The sequence below is a fragment of the Chiloscyllium plagiosum genome, chromosome 23, assembly GCF_004010195.1.
Source record: "Chiloscyllium plagiosum isolate BGI_BamShark_2017 chromosome 23, ASM401019v2, whole genome shotgun sequence".
NCBI lineage: Eukaryota > Metazoa > Chordata > Chondrichthyes > Orectolobiformes > Hemiscylliidae > Chiloscyllium > Chiloscyllium plagiosum.
This window is the reverse complement of record NC_057732.1, coordinates 52,593,436-52,611,159: the sequence shown is the minus strand read 5'-3', so window position 1 is coordinate 52,611,159 and position 17,724 is coordinate 52,593,436. Positions and strand designations below refer to the sequence as shown.

Below are 17,724 nucleotides of genomic sequence, written 5' to 3'. Positions count from 1 at the left end.
ATGGGTTTATGAAACGCAAATCATGCTTAATAAATCTGCTGGAAGTTTTTGAGTCTGTACCTCGTAGGAAAATCAGGCAGAACCAGTGGATGTGGCATGTTTGGAGTTTTAGAACCTTTTTATTTAAATCCCCATATGAGCTTAGTGGGGAAAACTTAAACCCCATAGGATTAGTGGTAATATATTGGCATGGATCAAAAACTGTTTAACAGACAGGATACAGGGAGTGGGAATAATTGAGTCTTTTTCTGAGTAGGAAGCAATGGCCAGAGGCAGGTAAGGGTTAGCACTGGTGCCTCAGGTATCCACAATCTATCGAAATGACCCAGATTGGGGGAAACAAATACAACATTTCCAAGTTTGTTGACAACACAAAACTGGCGGGATTGTGAGGACAATGCCAGGAGGCTTTAACTTGATTTAGATGAGGCGAGAGAGTGGGCAAACGTGTGGCATTCACAGTAAATTGTGGCAAAACATGAAGTTATACAGTGCAGTGTGAAAAACAGAAAGAAAACGTGAGTGTCGGAGGCTGAGGGATGACCTTATAGAGGTTTACAAAATTATGAGGGACATAGTTGGATAAATAGACAAAGTCTTTTCCCTGGGGTTGGGGAGTCCAGAACGAGAGGGTATAGGTTTAGGGTGAGAGGGGAAAGATATAAAAGGGACCTAAGGGGCAATTTTCCACGCAGAGGGTGGTACGTGTATGGAATGAGCTGCCAGAGGAAGTGGTGGAGGCTGGTACAATTACAACATTTAAAAGGCATTTGGATGGGTATATGAATAGGAAGGGTTTGGAGGGATATGGGCCGGGTGCTGGCAGGTGGGATTAGATTGTGTTGGGATATTTGGTTGGCTTGGACGGGTTGGACCGAAGGGTCTGTTTCCATGCTGTACATCTCTCTGACTCTAAGTCGGGATGTCTTACTACAGTTAGACAGAGCCTTGGTCAGACCACACCTGGGGTATTGTGTGCCGTTAGGGTCTCCCAGAGAGAGAGGGAGTGCTCTGGAGATTCACTCAGCCGATACCGGGGACGGCAGGACTGTCCCATGGGATCCTGGGCCTGTACTCACTGGAGTTTAGAGAGGGATCTGATTGAAACATATAAAATTCTAACAGGGCTGGACGGACTAGATACAGGGAGAATATTTCCCCAGGGTTGGGGGATCTAGAACCAGGGGACACAGTCTCAGGATTCCAGGGTAGATCATTTTGGACTGAGATGAATAATCATTTCTTCACTTGGAGGGTGGTGAACCTGTGGAATACTCTCCCACAGAAGGCCATGGAGGCCAAGTCTCTGAATAAATTCAAAAAAAGAGACAAATAAATGTTTAGATTTGAAAGACATGAAGTGACATGGGGAGAAAGTGGGGACACGGTATTGAGATACAGGATCAGCCAAGAACATATTGAATGGCAGAGCAGGTTCGAAGGGCCGAATGGCCTACTCCTGCTCCAGGATTATATGTTTCATGGTGGACATGTTACAGCTTACTCAGTGACTTTACTTATCAAGAAGCTTCAGTCTCCCCATTGATCTCTGAAACCTTCCTTCCCCAAACCCTTCTTGCTGCAGAGAAAATAAATTCTCTGAGCAGATGAAGCCATATTGATTTTCAGTTGACTGAAGAGCAGTGTGCAGTATATAATCTTAACCCTCACTAAACTGCTGAGAGCCCTCAGTGTGGATGAATCATTATTACCTCACTGAGCACTTCAGAAACATAAGTACTGGCCAGATGTTAGTGTGAAGGAGACAACAAATTACATCCTTACGGTTCTCTTCGTGTGGAGAAAATATTTTAGGAAATTGCTAACAGATATTACCGTACAAAACCTGAACACTTCTGTATGAAATTTTATTTTCTGATGTTGTAATGGTGGTATTAACCCAGCATTCAGCATTTCTTTGGTCACATCTCCAAGACAGCAATGATACAGCACAATGTGGTTTGTCCTAGAAACATCAAGATTATCTCTACCTCAAAAATCCACCCTGTTTCCACATTGTGAAAGACGTTACAATGGTTCAGTAAATACCCGGAAAAAAGATGGTCTTCCTGGAGCATTGTATATCTGACATGATTTGTTACAGTTTGCAGATTCTCATTCCCCACAGAACAACCATTGTTTGTTTCATGACTTTTCATTTTACAGGAGGAAGAAATGTAACTAAACATGTCCGCAAGCCATTTTTTTGGGAATTGGACTCATGTTTCAGACATTTGATAATGCTGTTGTTGGCCAAGTTCATTATGGACAGGTCTTTGTAGATTTCGCCTGCAAACAGCTGATCTGTGTTTCTATTCATGACTCAGGATGTTGCAGCAGCTTTTGTTCATTAGAGGAACCGCAACATTTAGGACGTATTTGTACTTCCCACATCCTGCAAACGTTCCTTTTAATTACGTTTGCATGAGTGTCAAACACAGCAGTGCACTGGGGCATTCTCATTGTCATGTACAATCAGTCTGATTCCCAATGCTGGAAGAGAGCGGTGTCACGGTAACATGAGTTTGGAATGTAAAAGATCAGGTTCGTCTTCGGGGTACACGGGTCTGAATCCCTCCTGGATAGCTGGGGGAATTTAAATTCAACAAATTAATCAAAACTGGAATATAAAGCTATTCTGAGTAATTGTGACCATGAAACTATTTGTTGTAAAAACTCTTGTTGATTCACTAATGTTCACTAAGAAAGGAAATCTACTGTCCTTATCAGGTCTGGCCTACATGACTCCAGACCCACATAGAACATAGGGTAAAGTGAGGTCTACAGATGCTGGAGATCAGAGTCAAAGTGTGTGGTGCTGGAAAAGCACAGCAAGTCAGGCAGCATCCGAGGAGCAGGAGAGTCAATCTTTCGGGTATAAGCCCTTCATCAGGAATAGGGCTATGAGCCAAGAGGACTGGGAGATAAATAGAAGGGGGATGGGGGATGAGGCTGGGGAGAAGGTAGCTGGGAACGCAATACGTAGATGAAGGTGGGGGGATGATGGTGATAGGTTGGAGAGGAGGGTGGAAGGAAGATGGACAGGTGTGGGGGGGGAGGTGTGAGCACAGGTTCCCCCCTCACCTCCATCCGAGGCCCCAAAGGATCCCTCCACATCTGACCTGCATATCCAAACACCTCATCTACTGTGACCGTTGCTCTCAATGTGGAGTCCCTACATTGGGGAGACAGGAAGCCAACTTGTGGATGGTTTCAGAGAACATCTCCGGGACACCCGCACCAACCAACCCCACTGCCCTGTGGCTGAACACTTTAACTCCCCATCTCACTCCGCCAAGGACATGCAAGTCCTGGGCCTCCTCCACCGCCAAACCCTTACTATCCGACACCTGGAGGAAGAATGCCTTTCCATCCAAACAGGATCAATGTGGATTTCCCCTCCCCCCCACCTTACCCCAGTTCCAACCTTCCAACTCAGCACCGCCCTCATGACCTGTCCTGCCTGTCTATCTCCCTTCCCATCTATCTGCTCCACCCTCCTCTCTGACCTATCACCATTACCCCCAACCTTATCTGCCTATTACACTCTCAGCTATCTTCCCATCCCCAGCCCCAAACTCCTTCCATTTATATCACAGTCCCCTTGGCCCACAAGCCTCATTTCTGATGAAGGGCGTATGCTTGAAATGTCGATTCTCCTGCTCCTCAGATGCTGCCTGACCTGCTGTGCTATTTCAGCACCATACTCTTTTACACACATAGAACATAGACCAGTCCAGCATCGAGTCATAGAGACATAGAGATGTACAGCTTGGAAACAGACCCTTTGGTCCAACCCGTCCATGCTGAACAGATATCCCAACCCAATCTAGTCCCACCTGCCAGCACCCGGCCTATACCCCTCCAAACCCTTCCTATTCATATACCCATCCAAATGCCTCTTAAATGTTGCAATTTTACCTGCCTCCACCACTTCCTCTGGCAGCTCATTCCATACATGTACCATCCTCTGCGTGAAAATGTTGCCCCTTAGGTCTCTTTTATATCTTTCCCCTCTCACCCTAAACCTGTACCCTCTAGTTCTGGACTCCCCAATCCCAGTGAAAGGACTTTGTCTATTTATCCTATCCATGCCCTTCATCATTTTGTAAACCTCTGTAAGGTCACCCCTCAGCCTCTGACGCTCCAAGGAAAACAGCCCCAGCCTGTTCAGTCTCTCCCTATAGCTCAAATCCTCCAACCCTGGCAACATCCTTGTAAATCTTTTCTGAACACTTTCAAGTTTCACAACATCCTTCCAAAGGAAGGAGACCAGAATTGCACGCAATATTCCAACAGAGGCCTAACCAATGTCCTGTACAGCTGCAATATGACCTCCCAACTCCGGTACTCAATACTCTGACCAATAAAGGAAAGCATACCAAATGCCTTCTTCACTATCCTATCTACCTGCGACTCCACTTTCAAGGAACTATGAACCTGCACTCCAAGGTCTCTTTGTTCAGCAACACTCCCTAGGACCTTACCATTAAGTGTATAAGTCCTGCTAAGATTTGCTTTCCCAAAATGCAGCACCTCGCATTTATCTGAATTAAACTCCATCTGCCACTTCTCAGCCCATTTGCCCATCTGGTCAAGATCCTGTTGTAATCTGAGGTAACCTTCTTTGCTGTCCACAACACCTCCAATTTTGATGTCATCTGCAAACTTACTAACCGTACCTCTTATGCTCGCAGGAACAGGCCCTTCAACCCACAATGCTGCGCCGAACATGATGCCAAATTAAACTAATCCCTTCTGCCTGCCCTTGGTTCATATCCCTCCATCCCTTGCATATCCATGAGCTTATCTAAAAGCCCTTTAAATGCCCCTATTGTATCTGCCTCCACCACCATCCCTGGCAGTATGTTCCAGACTCCTACCCTTCTCCTGCTCCTCACATCTCCTTTGAACTTTGCCCCCTCAGCCTAAATGCATGTCAGCAAAGTGGTTGACTCTAAACTACCCTCTGAAATGGCATGTCCCTTGATTCAAAGGCACTAACGGATGGACAGTAAACGCTGGCCTTGCCCATATGCCCACATGCAGTGAAGGAATAATAGAAATGTTTCTGAGTGGAGAGTAGGGGGCTTTTGGATCAATACTCTTAGATCTCCCGCAGCACTGCTCACAAACAAGAACCTGAAATATGAAGCAAGTGCTGTGGAAAGAAGGTTTTGCATTGATCTTTGTCATTTATATCTTGTTCTGTGTAACATCTTAACAGTTTTCTTGCAAATCTCTGTTTATTTTCTGGACCAGTTTGTAATTTTGCTTTCCTGATTATTCCTCTGACAAAAAAAATCTTGTTTACACACAGACAATTATGTTTATATTTGTATTTAACTAGCTGTGGCTGTTCTTATGGGTTTTTAAATTATCTACTTACCTCTTAACATCATGAGTTACGATTAAATCTATTTCAGTTTCTCATTAAAGCTATTTATTTGTGCAGTGAAGGGAGCGAGAGGGACTGGGAGCAGAACTCACATATACACTGTCAGGGAGCTAAGGGAATGTGCAGGAAGGGTTCCGTGACACTGAGAGGAGGTGGGCGAGGGGAACAAATGTGATTGGTTAACTCCGGGCAGGAGGGGGACAAGCAAACACACAAAATTATCTCAAACAGAGGCAGGATGGAAGAATGTCGTAGCATTCAGCATCTGGCGGGCACAATGGCTCAGTGGTTAGCACTGCAGTCTCACAGCACCAGGGACCCAGGTTTGATCCCATCCTCGGGCGACGGTCTGTGTGCAGTTTACACGTTGCACCCATGTCTGTGTTGGACCCCCCTGATTGCTCCAGTTTTCTCCCACTGTTTAAAAATGTGCAGGTCAAGTGGATTGGCCATACTCTGTTGTCCAGCATGTCCAGGGATACGCAAGTTAGGTGGATTAGCTGTGGGGAATGCAGGGATAGGGTAACCGGGGTGCATCTGGGTGATGTGCCCTCCAGAGAATTGATGTAGATTTGATCGGCTGAATGACCTCTTTGTGCATTTAGGGATTCTTTGCTCTAGCAAAGGAACCTGGGATTGGGAGCCAGAGAGAAAAGCCATTTGCTGCTTATTTAGTGACATTGAAGTCCGGGGGGAGAGGTGGGGAGGTGAGGTATTGTGTCAGTGGGGTACAAGTGAGAAGTTCACCGGAGTATTTGGATGATGTGATTTTCATCTGAGTTTCGGGACATCTGTACAGTTGGTCCTCAGCTAACCCAGCCATCTTCAGCTGCTTCATCAATGACCTTCCCTCCAGCATAATGTCCAGTTCCCCAAGGTCATAGCCTTAATCTAAGGCAGTGGCAGATTTAAAACAGAGATGAGAAGGAATTAATTCTCTCATAGGTTCACTGTCCCTGAACGTGGTGGATTCTGGGGCACTGAGTAAATTTAAGGAGGACATAGATTTTTAATGAGTAATGGAAAGGGGTTGGAAAGTTGAGGCTGAGTTGAGATCAGTCATGATCATACCAAATGGTGGAGCAGACTCAAGGGCTGAATGGGCTACCCCTGTTCCTAGTTGTTGTGTAAATGGGATATTCGCCGATGATTGCACAATGTTCCGCAACATTCTGGACTGCTCAGACAAGATCTGGACAATATTGAGGCTTGGGTTGATAAGTGGTGAATAACATAATTGCCAAGCAATGACCATTTCCAACAAGAGAGAGCCCACCCACCACACCTTGACACTCAGTAGCATTCCCATCACTGAATCCCCCCACTACCAACAATCTGGGGATTACTACTGACCAGAAACTGACTGGACAAGCCATCTAATTGCTGTGTTTACCACATCAGGTCAGAGACTGGGAATCCTGTGGTAACTCACTTCTTGACTCCCGAAAGCTTATTCACTATCTACAAGGCACAGGTCAGGGGTGAGCTGAACGGGTGCAGCTCCAACAACACTCAAGAAGCTTGACACCATCCAGGACAAAGCCTATTCAGCCTCTCCCTGTAGCTCAAACTCTCCAACCCTGGCAACATCCTTGTAAATCTTTTCTGAACCCTTTCATGTTTCAAAACATCTTTCCAATAGGAGGGAAACCAGAATTGCATGCAATATTCCAACAGTGGCCTAACCAATGTCCTGTACAGCTGCAGCATGACCTCCCAACTCCTGTACTCAATACTCAATAAAGAAAACCATACTAAACACCTTCTTCACTTCCTATCTACCTCTGACTCCACTTTCAAGGAGCTATGAACCTGCACTCCAAGGTCTCTTTGTTCAGCAACACTCCCCAGGACCTTACCATTAAGTGTATAAATCCTGCTCTGATTTGCTTTTCCAAAATGTAGCACCTCGCATTTATCTGAATTAAACTCCATCCACCACTCCTCAGCCCACTGGCCCATATGATCAAGATCCCATTGTACTCTGAGGTAACCCTCATTGCTGTCCTCTACACGTCCAGTTTTGGTGTCATCTGCAAACTTACCCATACCTCCTATGTTCACATCCAAATCATTTGTATAAATGACGAAAGGCAGTGGCCCCAGCACTCCACTGGTCACAGGCCTCCAGTCTGAAAAACAACCCTCCACCACCACCCTCTACCTTCAAGCCAGTTCTGTATCCAAATGGCTAATTCTCCTTGTATTCCATGTGATCTGACCTTGCTAGCCAGTGTCCCATGGGGAACCTTGTCAAAAGCATTACTGAAGTTCATACAGATCATGTCCGCCACTCTGCCCTCATTAATCCTCTTCATTATTTCTTCAAAAAACTCAATTAAGTTTGTGAGACACGATTTCCCATGCACAGAGCCTATTGTCGGGGCTGGAGGAGGTTAGATCGATAGGGAGGAATGTCAGGGCTGGAGGACTTTACAGGGATAGAGAGGGGCAAGGCTGTGGTTTGAACACAAGGATAAGAATTTTCAAATCAAGACTGACTAGAAGCCAAACAATTGTGAATATCCAACAATTAAAGAAACCAAGGCAAGATGCAATTGATAAAAATCACAGACAGAAAAAAACACTTTCTATTTTGTTGATTACATCCAATCATTTCATCAAAATGTCCAGGATTGGAGCATTAGAATGTGAGACAAGCTTAAGATTCTGAATGCTATCAGATTCTGTACAGTCAATCACAGGAGATTGAATTAGGTGCACTTGACGTGGTAAAATACATGTCATTGGGATTAGGGTGGATGTTCTGTACTTAGTGGACTCATATTGAGCACTGAGAAAGATGGGGAAAGATGGTCATGGTTTTTGGAGGTCAGTCATCTCAGCTCCAGGACATCTCTGCAGGAGTTCTTCAGGGTCGTGTCCTAGGCCCAACCATCTTCAGCTGCTTCATCAATGACCTTCCCTCCATCATAAGGTCAGAAATGGGGACTTTTCTAAAATATCAGACAGTGTTCAGTACCATTTATAATTCCTCACATAGTGAAGCAGACTGTGCCTGCCTACAACAAGACCTGGACAATGTTGAGGCTTGGGTTGATAAGTGGTGAATAACATACATGCCACATAGGTAACAATGTTCTCCAGCTGCAGAGTCAAGCTCTGGCCTTTTGATGTTCAGTGGTGACACCATCACTGAATCCCCCGTTATCAACACCCGGAGATGACCATTGACCAGAAGCCGAACTGGTCTCACCACATAGACATTGTGGCCACAGAAACAGGTCAGAGGCTGGGAATCCTACAGTGTGTAACTCCCCTCCTGACTCCCTAAAGCCTGTCCACCATCTACAAGGCACAAGTCAGGAGTGTGATGCAACACTCCCCATTTCCCTCGAGGTGTGCAGCTCAAAAGCTTGACACCATCCAGGACATCCACTCCCTCCACCACCAACACTCAGTAGCAGCAGTGTACATTATCTACAAGATACCAAATATCCTCAGACAGCACCTTCCAAACCCACCATCACTTCCATGACCAAGGACAAGAGCAGCACATACATGGGAACACCACCCTTCCAAGTTCCTGTGCAAAGCCCCTCACTATCCTGAAATGGAACGGTGCTGCTGCTCCTTCACATCCCATTGATGAATAAAACAAAAATCTGTCTCTTATGGTTTATGGATTTGTTATAAAGTAGAAACAAAGTGAAGGTGTTGCTTACACTAAACATTTAAAAATCACATAATATATAAATCACTGAAAACAACTGAGTCATTTAAAAAAGATTGAAGAGTGATATGGTAATCCACACTGACAGGTCCTTTATTTGAGGCAGGTATGGGTGGAAATGAATATCATTATCCCCACAGCCCCCTGAGCTGTGACTCAATGAAAATGTGCACTTGTCTTTCATTTGAATCTTCACCCTTCATTATTATTTATCTTCCATTGGATTAAATCATCTGTTTCATTTTATTCATAAACAGAGGCTCTTTGGCTCAGTGAGAGAGTCCCTGCCTTTGAGCCAGGAGGCATGGGTTCAAGTCCTAGTGGGGTTTCATAAGATTTCTGAGTAGGTTGATTGGAAAACATCTCCAGACAAGCTGGAATTGGGGGCTGTATAGAATAGAATATCCTTTATTACAGGTGGCATGGTGGCTCAGTGGTTAGCACGGCTGCCTCACAGTGCCAGGGACCCAGGTTTGATTCCAGCCTTGGGCAACTGTCTGTGTGGAGTTTGCACATTCTCCCCGTGTCTGCATGGGTTTCCTCCCACAGTCCAAAGATATGCAGGTTAGATGAATTGGCCATTGTGTTAGGTGCATTAGTCAGCGGGAAATGGGTGTGGGTGGGTTACTCTTTGGGGGGTCAGTGTGGACTTGTTGGGCCGAATAGCCTGTTCCAACACTGTAAGGAATCTAATCTAATCAAAAAACTGAGAGAAGGGTTTCACCACACAATTATCTGCTGTATTCCTTCACTGGAATGTTGCAGAGTTTACTAATGTCTTGCACAGCTTGGTGTTATAACCTCTGCTTGTTTGCACGAGATGACAATAATGATTGTGTGTTAACATTAAAGGGTTACATGACAACATTAATTAACTGCACAATGTTTCACTAAGACTGAAGGCAGTAAGATATTTCACACGTGCAGACGTTGCTTCATGTATAAACCTACAATTGCAGCTTCTGCCTTATCTGGTATCCAGACCAGATACACAAAGCAGGCGACACGGAACAAGAGGACGGTACAGTGGTTTGCCTAGTGAAGAGGCTGTCCATGACAATCTGATGGTGCTGTGTGATGAGATTACAGCATTTATTGTGGAAGATTGAAGACTGAAGTCTTTCTGAAGTTTGCCTGCATCAGGAATCGCTGTGCTGTGCTGTGCTGTGCTCACACTCATCTCTGCAGCCAGATGGTGATACATCAGATATTCTTCCTGAACCGGCCATGTGACCTGTTTTTGCATCAAACCGGGGGGGGGGGGGGTCCTGTATCATGTGGCACATTTCACATTGATCCAGGCAGATTAGGAAACTGACTCTGTCACACCATCTACTGTTAGCAAAGACTAAACTTGACAGTTTTGGGAACGTCTCCCCCCCCCAAGGCTTTCCTGTTGCTGTTCCTGGGAGACGGGGTGCTATTGAATAAGAGAGCGGAGTGTGTATAGAGCACGGGGCAACAACCACTGGAGATTTCTGCACATTTTCTCTCTTAAATCAAGAGGAGGGGGGTGGTGGGTTAAAGAATTCCCCAGCAGGATCATCCTGCAGATGCAGTGAAACCCCCGTGTGCTGAGCTTTGGAATTTCAGGAATCTGGTGTAGACACGGGCTTTGGAAGTTGTTCGGTTTCTCTATTTTTTTGCTTTTTCGCTTCGAGCCTCCACTATGGTTGTCCAGTCTGCAGTCTCGCCTGCCCGGGCCAGGAGACCCTTGTTCAGAATTCGGTACGGAACCCTGAAACGGAGCAGCCGTGAGAAGGTAACGGGGCTTGGGGCAGGGGGGAGAGGGGGGTCTCGCCAGTCTGAGAGCAGGGATATTCCTGCCCTCATTGGGAAGGGGATGTCAGTCTGCATTACAGCTGGTCCCAGTCCCCGCATCATTTACAGGCTTTAGGAAAAGCTCCTGTGCAGAAACTTCTTTGATTGCGCTGAATTCTGCTGCGGTTATTTTTGGTTTTGGAGTGCGCGGGTCGAGCGGCTGCTGTTAAAGGTGCAAATGAGCTTTGGGGCATTGAACGGATGTGTCAGAGAGAGAGAGAGAGATCAGTTTTCCAGCAGTACCCCGTTTCCTGCAGCACACCCTATGCCTGAAGCAACTGCTCATCGTGCAAAATGAAATTGGGAAAATAATTAATGTCCTGGTTAATCATCAAAGCGGAGCTGTTCTGTCAGTCCCATTAATGTCATCTGAAAATATGCTTTAATTGTGCAGCTTCAGGTAGACTCCATTGTGCGTGAGTCTTGATTATAAATTGACCTTTCATTATAACTGGCAGGAGTTTGCCTGTACAGTGGGACTGTTCCCATCTAGCCTGACCACCTTTATCACACACTGAATATTTGCCTTTGTTTAAATGACATTTGATGATGGAGCTTATGAAGACTTGATTGTGTGAACCAGTCTTAAATGTTATGCCATTATATTAATAACGTACATAATGCACAGTTTATGACTGCCATCACTGAGCTTTGCAAAGCTGCTCGTGGTGTGACTGTGAATCCTTATCATCTGCGTTATATCATGTTGCAGTCAGACTGATAATTGCTGTAATGAAAGTCATTCACTATGTGATGTGCACAGCACGGTCCCTCATCAACGCTGGACCGTGTCACTTTGTCTAACAGGATGCAGAAAGCAAAAGAATTTCCCAGAAATCAAAGGCGGTTTGAAAGCATGGACATGAATATTTTGTTGTTCAAGCCTGTTCATAACCCAAAATATAACCTTCCCTTTAAACTTGGATGGGAAGACACGTCACAGTGGGGTGCCTTGTCACACTCTGTTCGAGTGACATGAGAGAGGGACTGGATAATCTTGTTTCCCAGAGCAGCTGTACAGATTGCATTCCATGTATTCATCTGGAGTGATGTGCCAGAGCCTGACTGGGTGGAACATTCACTTGGAGTATTACCCGATGAGGGTATAATCCCAGCGCAACAAACAGTCAAGAAGGTCAACTTGGACGGTCTCCATTTAAAAATTAAGATGTTTCAGAACAAGTTAAAAATCAATTGTTTCAGTCGATCTTTTTGAATAAGGAATAGGGATGAGCTCTGACCAAATAGGTGCTCTGCCCAGAAGTTGCTTCCTCCTCCGATTTAATAAGCTTGCATGGCAATAAAGTGACACAGAAGCAATGCTTGAATGAGGCTAGGAATATTGCTGTATTCATGGATTGATTGGGTAGATAGAACAAAGGTCTGTGGATGCTGGAAATCTGAAACCAAAGCAGAAATTGCTGGAGAAACTCAGCAGGTCTGGCAGCATCTGTAGAGAGAGAAAGCAGAGTTAACATTTCAAGTCCAGTGACTCTTCTTCAGAACTGATAGATCGAGCAGCTATCACCTTTTCCTAGTTAGTATCAGCTCTGAAGAAGGGTCACTGCACCCGAAGCATTAACTCTGTTTCTCTCTTCACAGATACTGCTGGACCTGCTGAGTTTCTCCATCAGTTTCTGTCTTTGACTGGGCAGATATTTGGAATACAGAGTAGTGAGAGAAAAGTATGTGTTAGTTTTTCAAGGTTTGTTTGGACCCTCTCAAGTGGATTGGTTCTCCCATATTTAGACATTCCTTCACAAAATGGTGGAAGTGATGAAGGGCTTTTGTCCGAAACGTCAATTTCCCTGCTCCTCGGATGCTGCCTGACCTGCTGTGCTTTTCCAGCAACACACTCTTGACTCTGATTCCTTCACAAAATGTCTGCTATTTACAATTACTGTGAAACTATAATCAGGATTTGAATCATGCTGCACCAGTACTATACATTATAATGTATTAATGGCAAGATTTAACTGTTTCAATACTTTTAACATTTGTTGCAAGTCTCTACCTAAGACACAAATTGGATATTTTCCAATTAGTTGGTTCAGACATTCCATGACACACCTTTGGAATGACTAGGACTTGAACTCAGGCCTCCTGGTTCAGAGGTGGGAACACTACCACTGTGCCACAAGAGTCCAAAAATTCAAAGTGTATATTTTTAATCAACCTGTTCAACTATACCTTTAGGGACAGTGGAACGTGAACTTTGCACACACAGACATAGGGGCATTGCCCACATGCCACCAGACCCAGAATCCTGGAAAACCTCGAGTTCCTGGAGCAGAGTAAATGTTCCAAGGTGATGGCCCTTCATCAGAACAGATCCTATCTGATAAATATGCTCAGAATGGTATAATACACCTGCAAGAGAGATGGGATTTGAACCTAAAACGTTTGGCCCCAGACACTACCGAAATGCCACAGGAATCTCTCCCAAGCTGTCGGTGTTAATCATGTCAATATTTTCAAACCAACCTGTTCAGGAATGCTATGATGCACCTCTGGAGTAAGTGAGACTTAAACACAGATCTCCTGGCCTAGAGGTAGGGACACTACCAGTGCACCACAACAAACCTCCCAGCAAAGTCTTGTCCAAATAACCAAAAGAACTGCAGATGCTGTGAATCAGAAACAAAAACAGAAATTGTTGGAAAAGCTCAGCAGGTCTGGTAGCATCTGTGGAAAGAAATCAGAGCTAATGTTTCAGGTCCGGTCCTGAGGAAGGGTCACCGGACCCAAAAAGTTAACTCTGATTTCTCTCCACAGATGCTGCCAGACCTGCTGTGTTTTTCCAGCAATATCTGTTTTTGTTTCTAAAGTTTTGTCCAACTAAGTTTATGTTAATGGATCACAACCAGGGACATCTGTGTTAAGGGGCTGGGTTCATTGCGTAGTGGTTAAGCAGTTGCTGGCATTTTCCATAGTTCAGTTAGCACACAGTTCTTTAATTTGCTCCCTCACAAAGAGGGGTCGTGCCTGGAATACTCACTGTGGCCACACTCTGCCAGTGTCCCCACACCAACACGTACTGTCACTGGCACAAATCTGTGCTGTTACAGTTACTGGATCCCAGCTCACCTTTGAATCAAAACCTTCCACATCAACAAGTTGCACTTGTCTAGCACCCAGACCATGACAAAAGGTGCTTCACGGAGAATTATGGGGGAAAGAATCTGGCACCTTGCCCTCAAGAGAAATTGGGACGAAAAGCTTGGGCATAGGTGAGTTTTTTAAAGGAGGAAATGAAGGGACAGAGATGAAGAGATTTAGGAAAGGAATTCCGGAATGTAGTGCCCACCCAACTGAAGGTATAGCCACCAGTGTGGAGCAATTAAAATCAGCAATTAAAAGAGGCAGAAATTTAGGAGGTTTATGGGATTGGAGGTGTCACAGAGATAGGGAGGGTGAGACCATGGAGTGGTTTGAAATCAAGAGTGATAATTTTACAGTCCAGGTGGTTTCCTGCCTGGGAGTCACTGCAGGACAGTGAGACAGAGGCAGTGGGTAAATGGGACCTGATTCATATTAGGAGACAGATTGTAGAGTTTTGAATGAGCTCAGAGTCAGGAAAGCAGCCAGACATCACTGGTACAATGAAATCGAGAAGTCACAAAGACATAAGTGAGGATTTCAACATCAGATGAGCTGAGGTGGGTGTAGAGTTAGGGGGTTTCGGGAAAGTGGGAAGAGGTCATTCAGTCATGGTGCAGATGTGTGGTCCATAGCTCAAATCTGATCCAGTGGGATGGGTGTGAGGTATGACACTAGATTGTAGTCTGTGGAAATTTTCTTCCACAGTCTGTTCCCTTAAGCATCATTTCCAGCTTCTCAGCATCAATGTTGAATTTATTTTATTTCTTCATTGCCTCCATCCGTCGGAATCAAGAAAAATGGTAACAACATCTGAATATAATATAAAAGCCATTGTCAATGTACTTAAGTTACTGATGATAAATGGAGCCAGATCTGTTAACATTGTGCAGTGATGATAGATTTCGAGCTTTAGAGAATCCCCGCAGTGTACAAAGACGCCATTCAGGATACTGAGTCTGCCCCAACCCTCTGAAGAGCATCCTACTCAGACCCAGCTCTGTAACTCCACATGTCCCATGGCTAACCCACCTGCCCTGCACATCTCTGAGCACTGTGGGCAATTTAGTGTGGCCAATCCACCTTACCTGCACATCTTTGGACTGTGGGAGGCAATCCACGCAGACACGGGGAGAATGTGCAAACTTCACACAGACAGTTGCCCGAGGGTGGAATTGAACCCAGGTCCTTGTGAGGCAGCAGTGCTAACCACTGAGCCACCATGCCGGCCCAGCTCACCTTGGGACAGATAATCCAATGTTCCTCCTTAAATCTTTGTGCAACATTTGGTCCCATGTTTGTCAGCCCCACCCCAGGAATCTCACAATTCCAGATTAACACTCCAGATTAATTTGTACGATTTCCATAGCACCAATGTTTCACTTCAGCTTGCACCTAACCTTTAAACCTTGTTACAGGCAAAATGACCAAAGACTTGGTGAAGAGATTGGTCTCGGGGAAGTGAGGATTAGGAGAGCAAGTGGGCAGAATGTAACAGTGAGATCCCTGCTGGCTGTGCTGGAGTTGGAGTGCACAGCAGGCTGGAGGCTGGAGGCTTCAAGCAGGAGCTCACTGCACTAAGGAAGGCAGCAGAAATAGGGCCGGCAAGACCAGATGACATTTCCACTTGAGGACAAGGACCTTCAGATGGATCATTTTTCAGATCGAGAGTCTTTGTTGCAAGAGGGCTGTGAAAATAGCTGCTTCAAAACGAAGGGGAATACTTCCAGAGCAAAGGATTAATTCCCATGCAGTGGATCTGTTTTCCAGGATTGTTTCCATCCACTTTGCATGAGTGTGACAGCTGTTTCCAATCAGGTCAGCGTGTTGTTTCCTCTCTCTTGACGACGTGAGGAGGAGGCTTTTGTTCTCCAGCTCTTCATCTCCTTCACAAGCTCTCCAGCAAACATCTCGCTGGCACACCAAGTGAGCAGGTGCCTCTGAAGCACACACACATCCTGCCTCTCCTCTCACATGACCCGAGAATTAACAGCTTTGGAAAAATCCCCAGCCTCTCTCTCTGGAATAACACTGTGGGGTTTTTACAGCATGTCAGTCCCAGTCTGCATCTGGCTATCAGTACCTCACTGGGTCCATTCTCTCCCCAAGGGCATTGTGGGTCAACCTGCAGCACACGGACTGCAGCGGTTCGGGAACGCAGCTCACCCCCACCTTCTCAAGGGGCAATGAGTAAATATATAAAAGAAAAGCAAAAATCTATCATGTCCCCAGGTCTCCCTGGTGCATTCACTGCTTCAGATTGTGTCCTCACTTGTTTTACACACTTTCTGTCTTTATCTCTTACTTCCTGGGATAGTTTGCAATTGGAAACATATTCCAAGTCACTTCTGTGAGATGTTGGGTAACGTTGCCATCCTTACCTATGATGGGAGTAATTTCCCTGCAAAAGCCTTGCTCAGTACCACATGCAAGTTCCTGCCAGGCCTACTGCGTCTCTTGAGTTGCATCTGAATTTTTTTTTAATTAATTCATGGAATGAGGGCAATACTGGCTGGTCCAGCATTTATTGCCCATCCCTAATTGCCCAGAGGGCATTTAGGAGTCACCACATTGCTGCAGGTCTGGAGTCATAAGTAGTCCAGACCAGGTAAGGATGGCAGATTTCTTCCCCAAAAGACATTAGTGAATCCAATGAGTTTTTCTCAACAATTGACTTTGATTTAATGGTTATCATTAGACTCTTAATTCCACCTTTTTTTAAATTGAATTCAAACTCCACGATCTGCCATGGATTCGAACCCAGGTCTCAGGACATTACCTGGGTCCCTTTTATTCCTGATGAAGGGCTTTTGCCCGAAACGTCGATTTCAAAGCTCCTTGGATGCTGCCTGAACTGCTGTGCTCTTCCAGCACCACTAATCCAGAATCTGGTTTCCAGCATCTGCAGTCATTGTTTTTACCTCAGGATTAACAGTCCAGCAATAACACCATTAGGCTACATCACCTCCCTGATTGCGTGACCTTCAGACTCCCAAGGTAGAATAGCCCAAGTTGAGGTGAAGTCACCATCCGCTGAGCGTTAGCCCTGTCAGATAGGGCACTCGATGTTGCAGAGTGAAGTGCTCTGTACTGTGGGCTGCTCAGTTCAGAAGACATGCCGCCTCCAGCAACATAATGTTTCTCAATTGCTCACAGTATCTCTCTGGAGCCCCTTCTCTGAGTAGCCTCGTCACTGAGTAATAATCCACCCAGGTAGATGGTGCTGTGAAGAAGGCATACGGTGTGTTAGGTTTCATTTGCAGAGAGATTGAGTTCCGGAGCCGAAATATCATGCTGCACCTCTACAAAACACTGGTGCGGCCACACTTGGAATATTGTGTACAGTTCTGGTCCCCATATTTCGGGAAGGATGTGGAAGCATTGGAAAAGGTGCAGAGATTTGCCTGGTCTGGAGGGAAGGTCTTATGAGGAAAGGATGAGAAACTTGAACCTGTTCTCATTGGCAAGAAGAAGGCTAAGAGGGGATTTGATAGAGACATATAAGATGATCAGAGGATTAGATAAGGTAGACAGTGAAAGTCTTTTTCCTAGGATGATGACGTCAGCGTGTACAAGGGGGCATAACTATAAATTGAGGGGTGATAGATTTAAGACAGATGTCAGAGGCAGGTTCTTTACGCAGAGAGTGGTAAGGGCATGGAATGCCCTACCTACTAATGTAGTCAACTCAGCCACATTAGGGAGATTTAAA

The 17,724-nt window shown here is 45.4% G+C and overlaps 1 protein-coding gene across 4 annotated transcripts in view; it reads left to right on the top strand.

Moving 5' to 3' along the window:
* frmd4a (FERM domain containing 4A) overlaps window positions 1-17,724 on the top strand; it is a 721,373-nt gene that overhangs the window by 318,016 nt on the left and 385,633 nt on the right. Inside the window, exon 1 of one of the 4 annotated variants that reach the window (XM_043714185.1) lies at window positions 10,555-10,854. The exons of the other annotated variants lie outside the window; for them this stretch is intronic. Within the exon in view, the coding sequence (XP_043570120.1) occupies window positions 10,762-10,854 (93 nt within the window). The 5' untranslated portion in view covers window positions 10,555-10,761. Of the gene's footprint in view, window positions 1-10,554; window positions 10,855-17,724 lie in introns of those variants that run through there. 4 annotated transcript variants of the gene reach the window in all.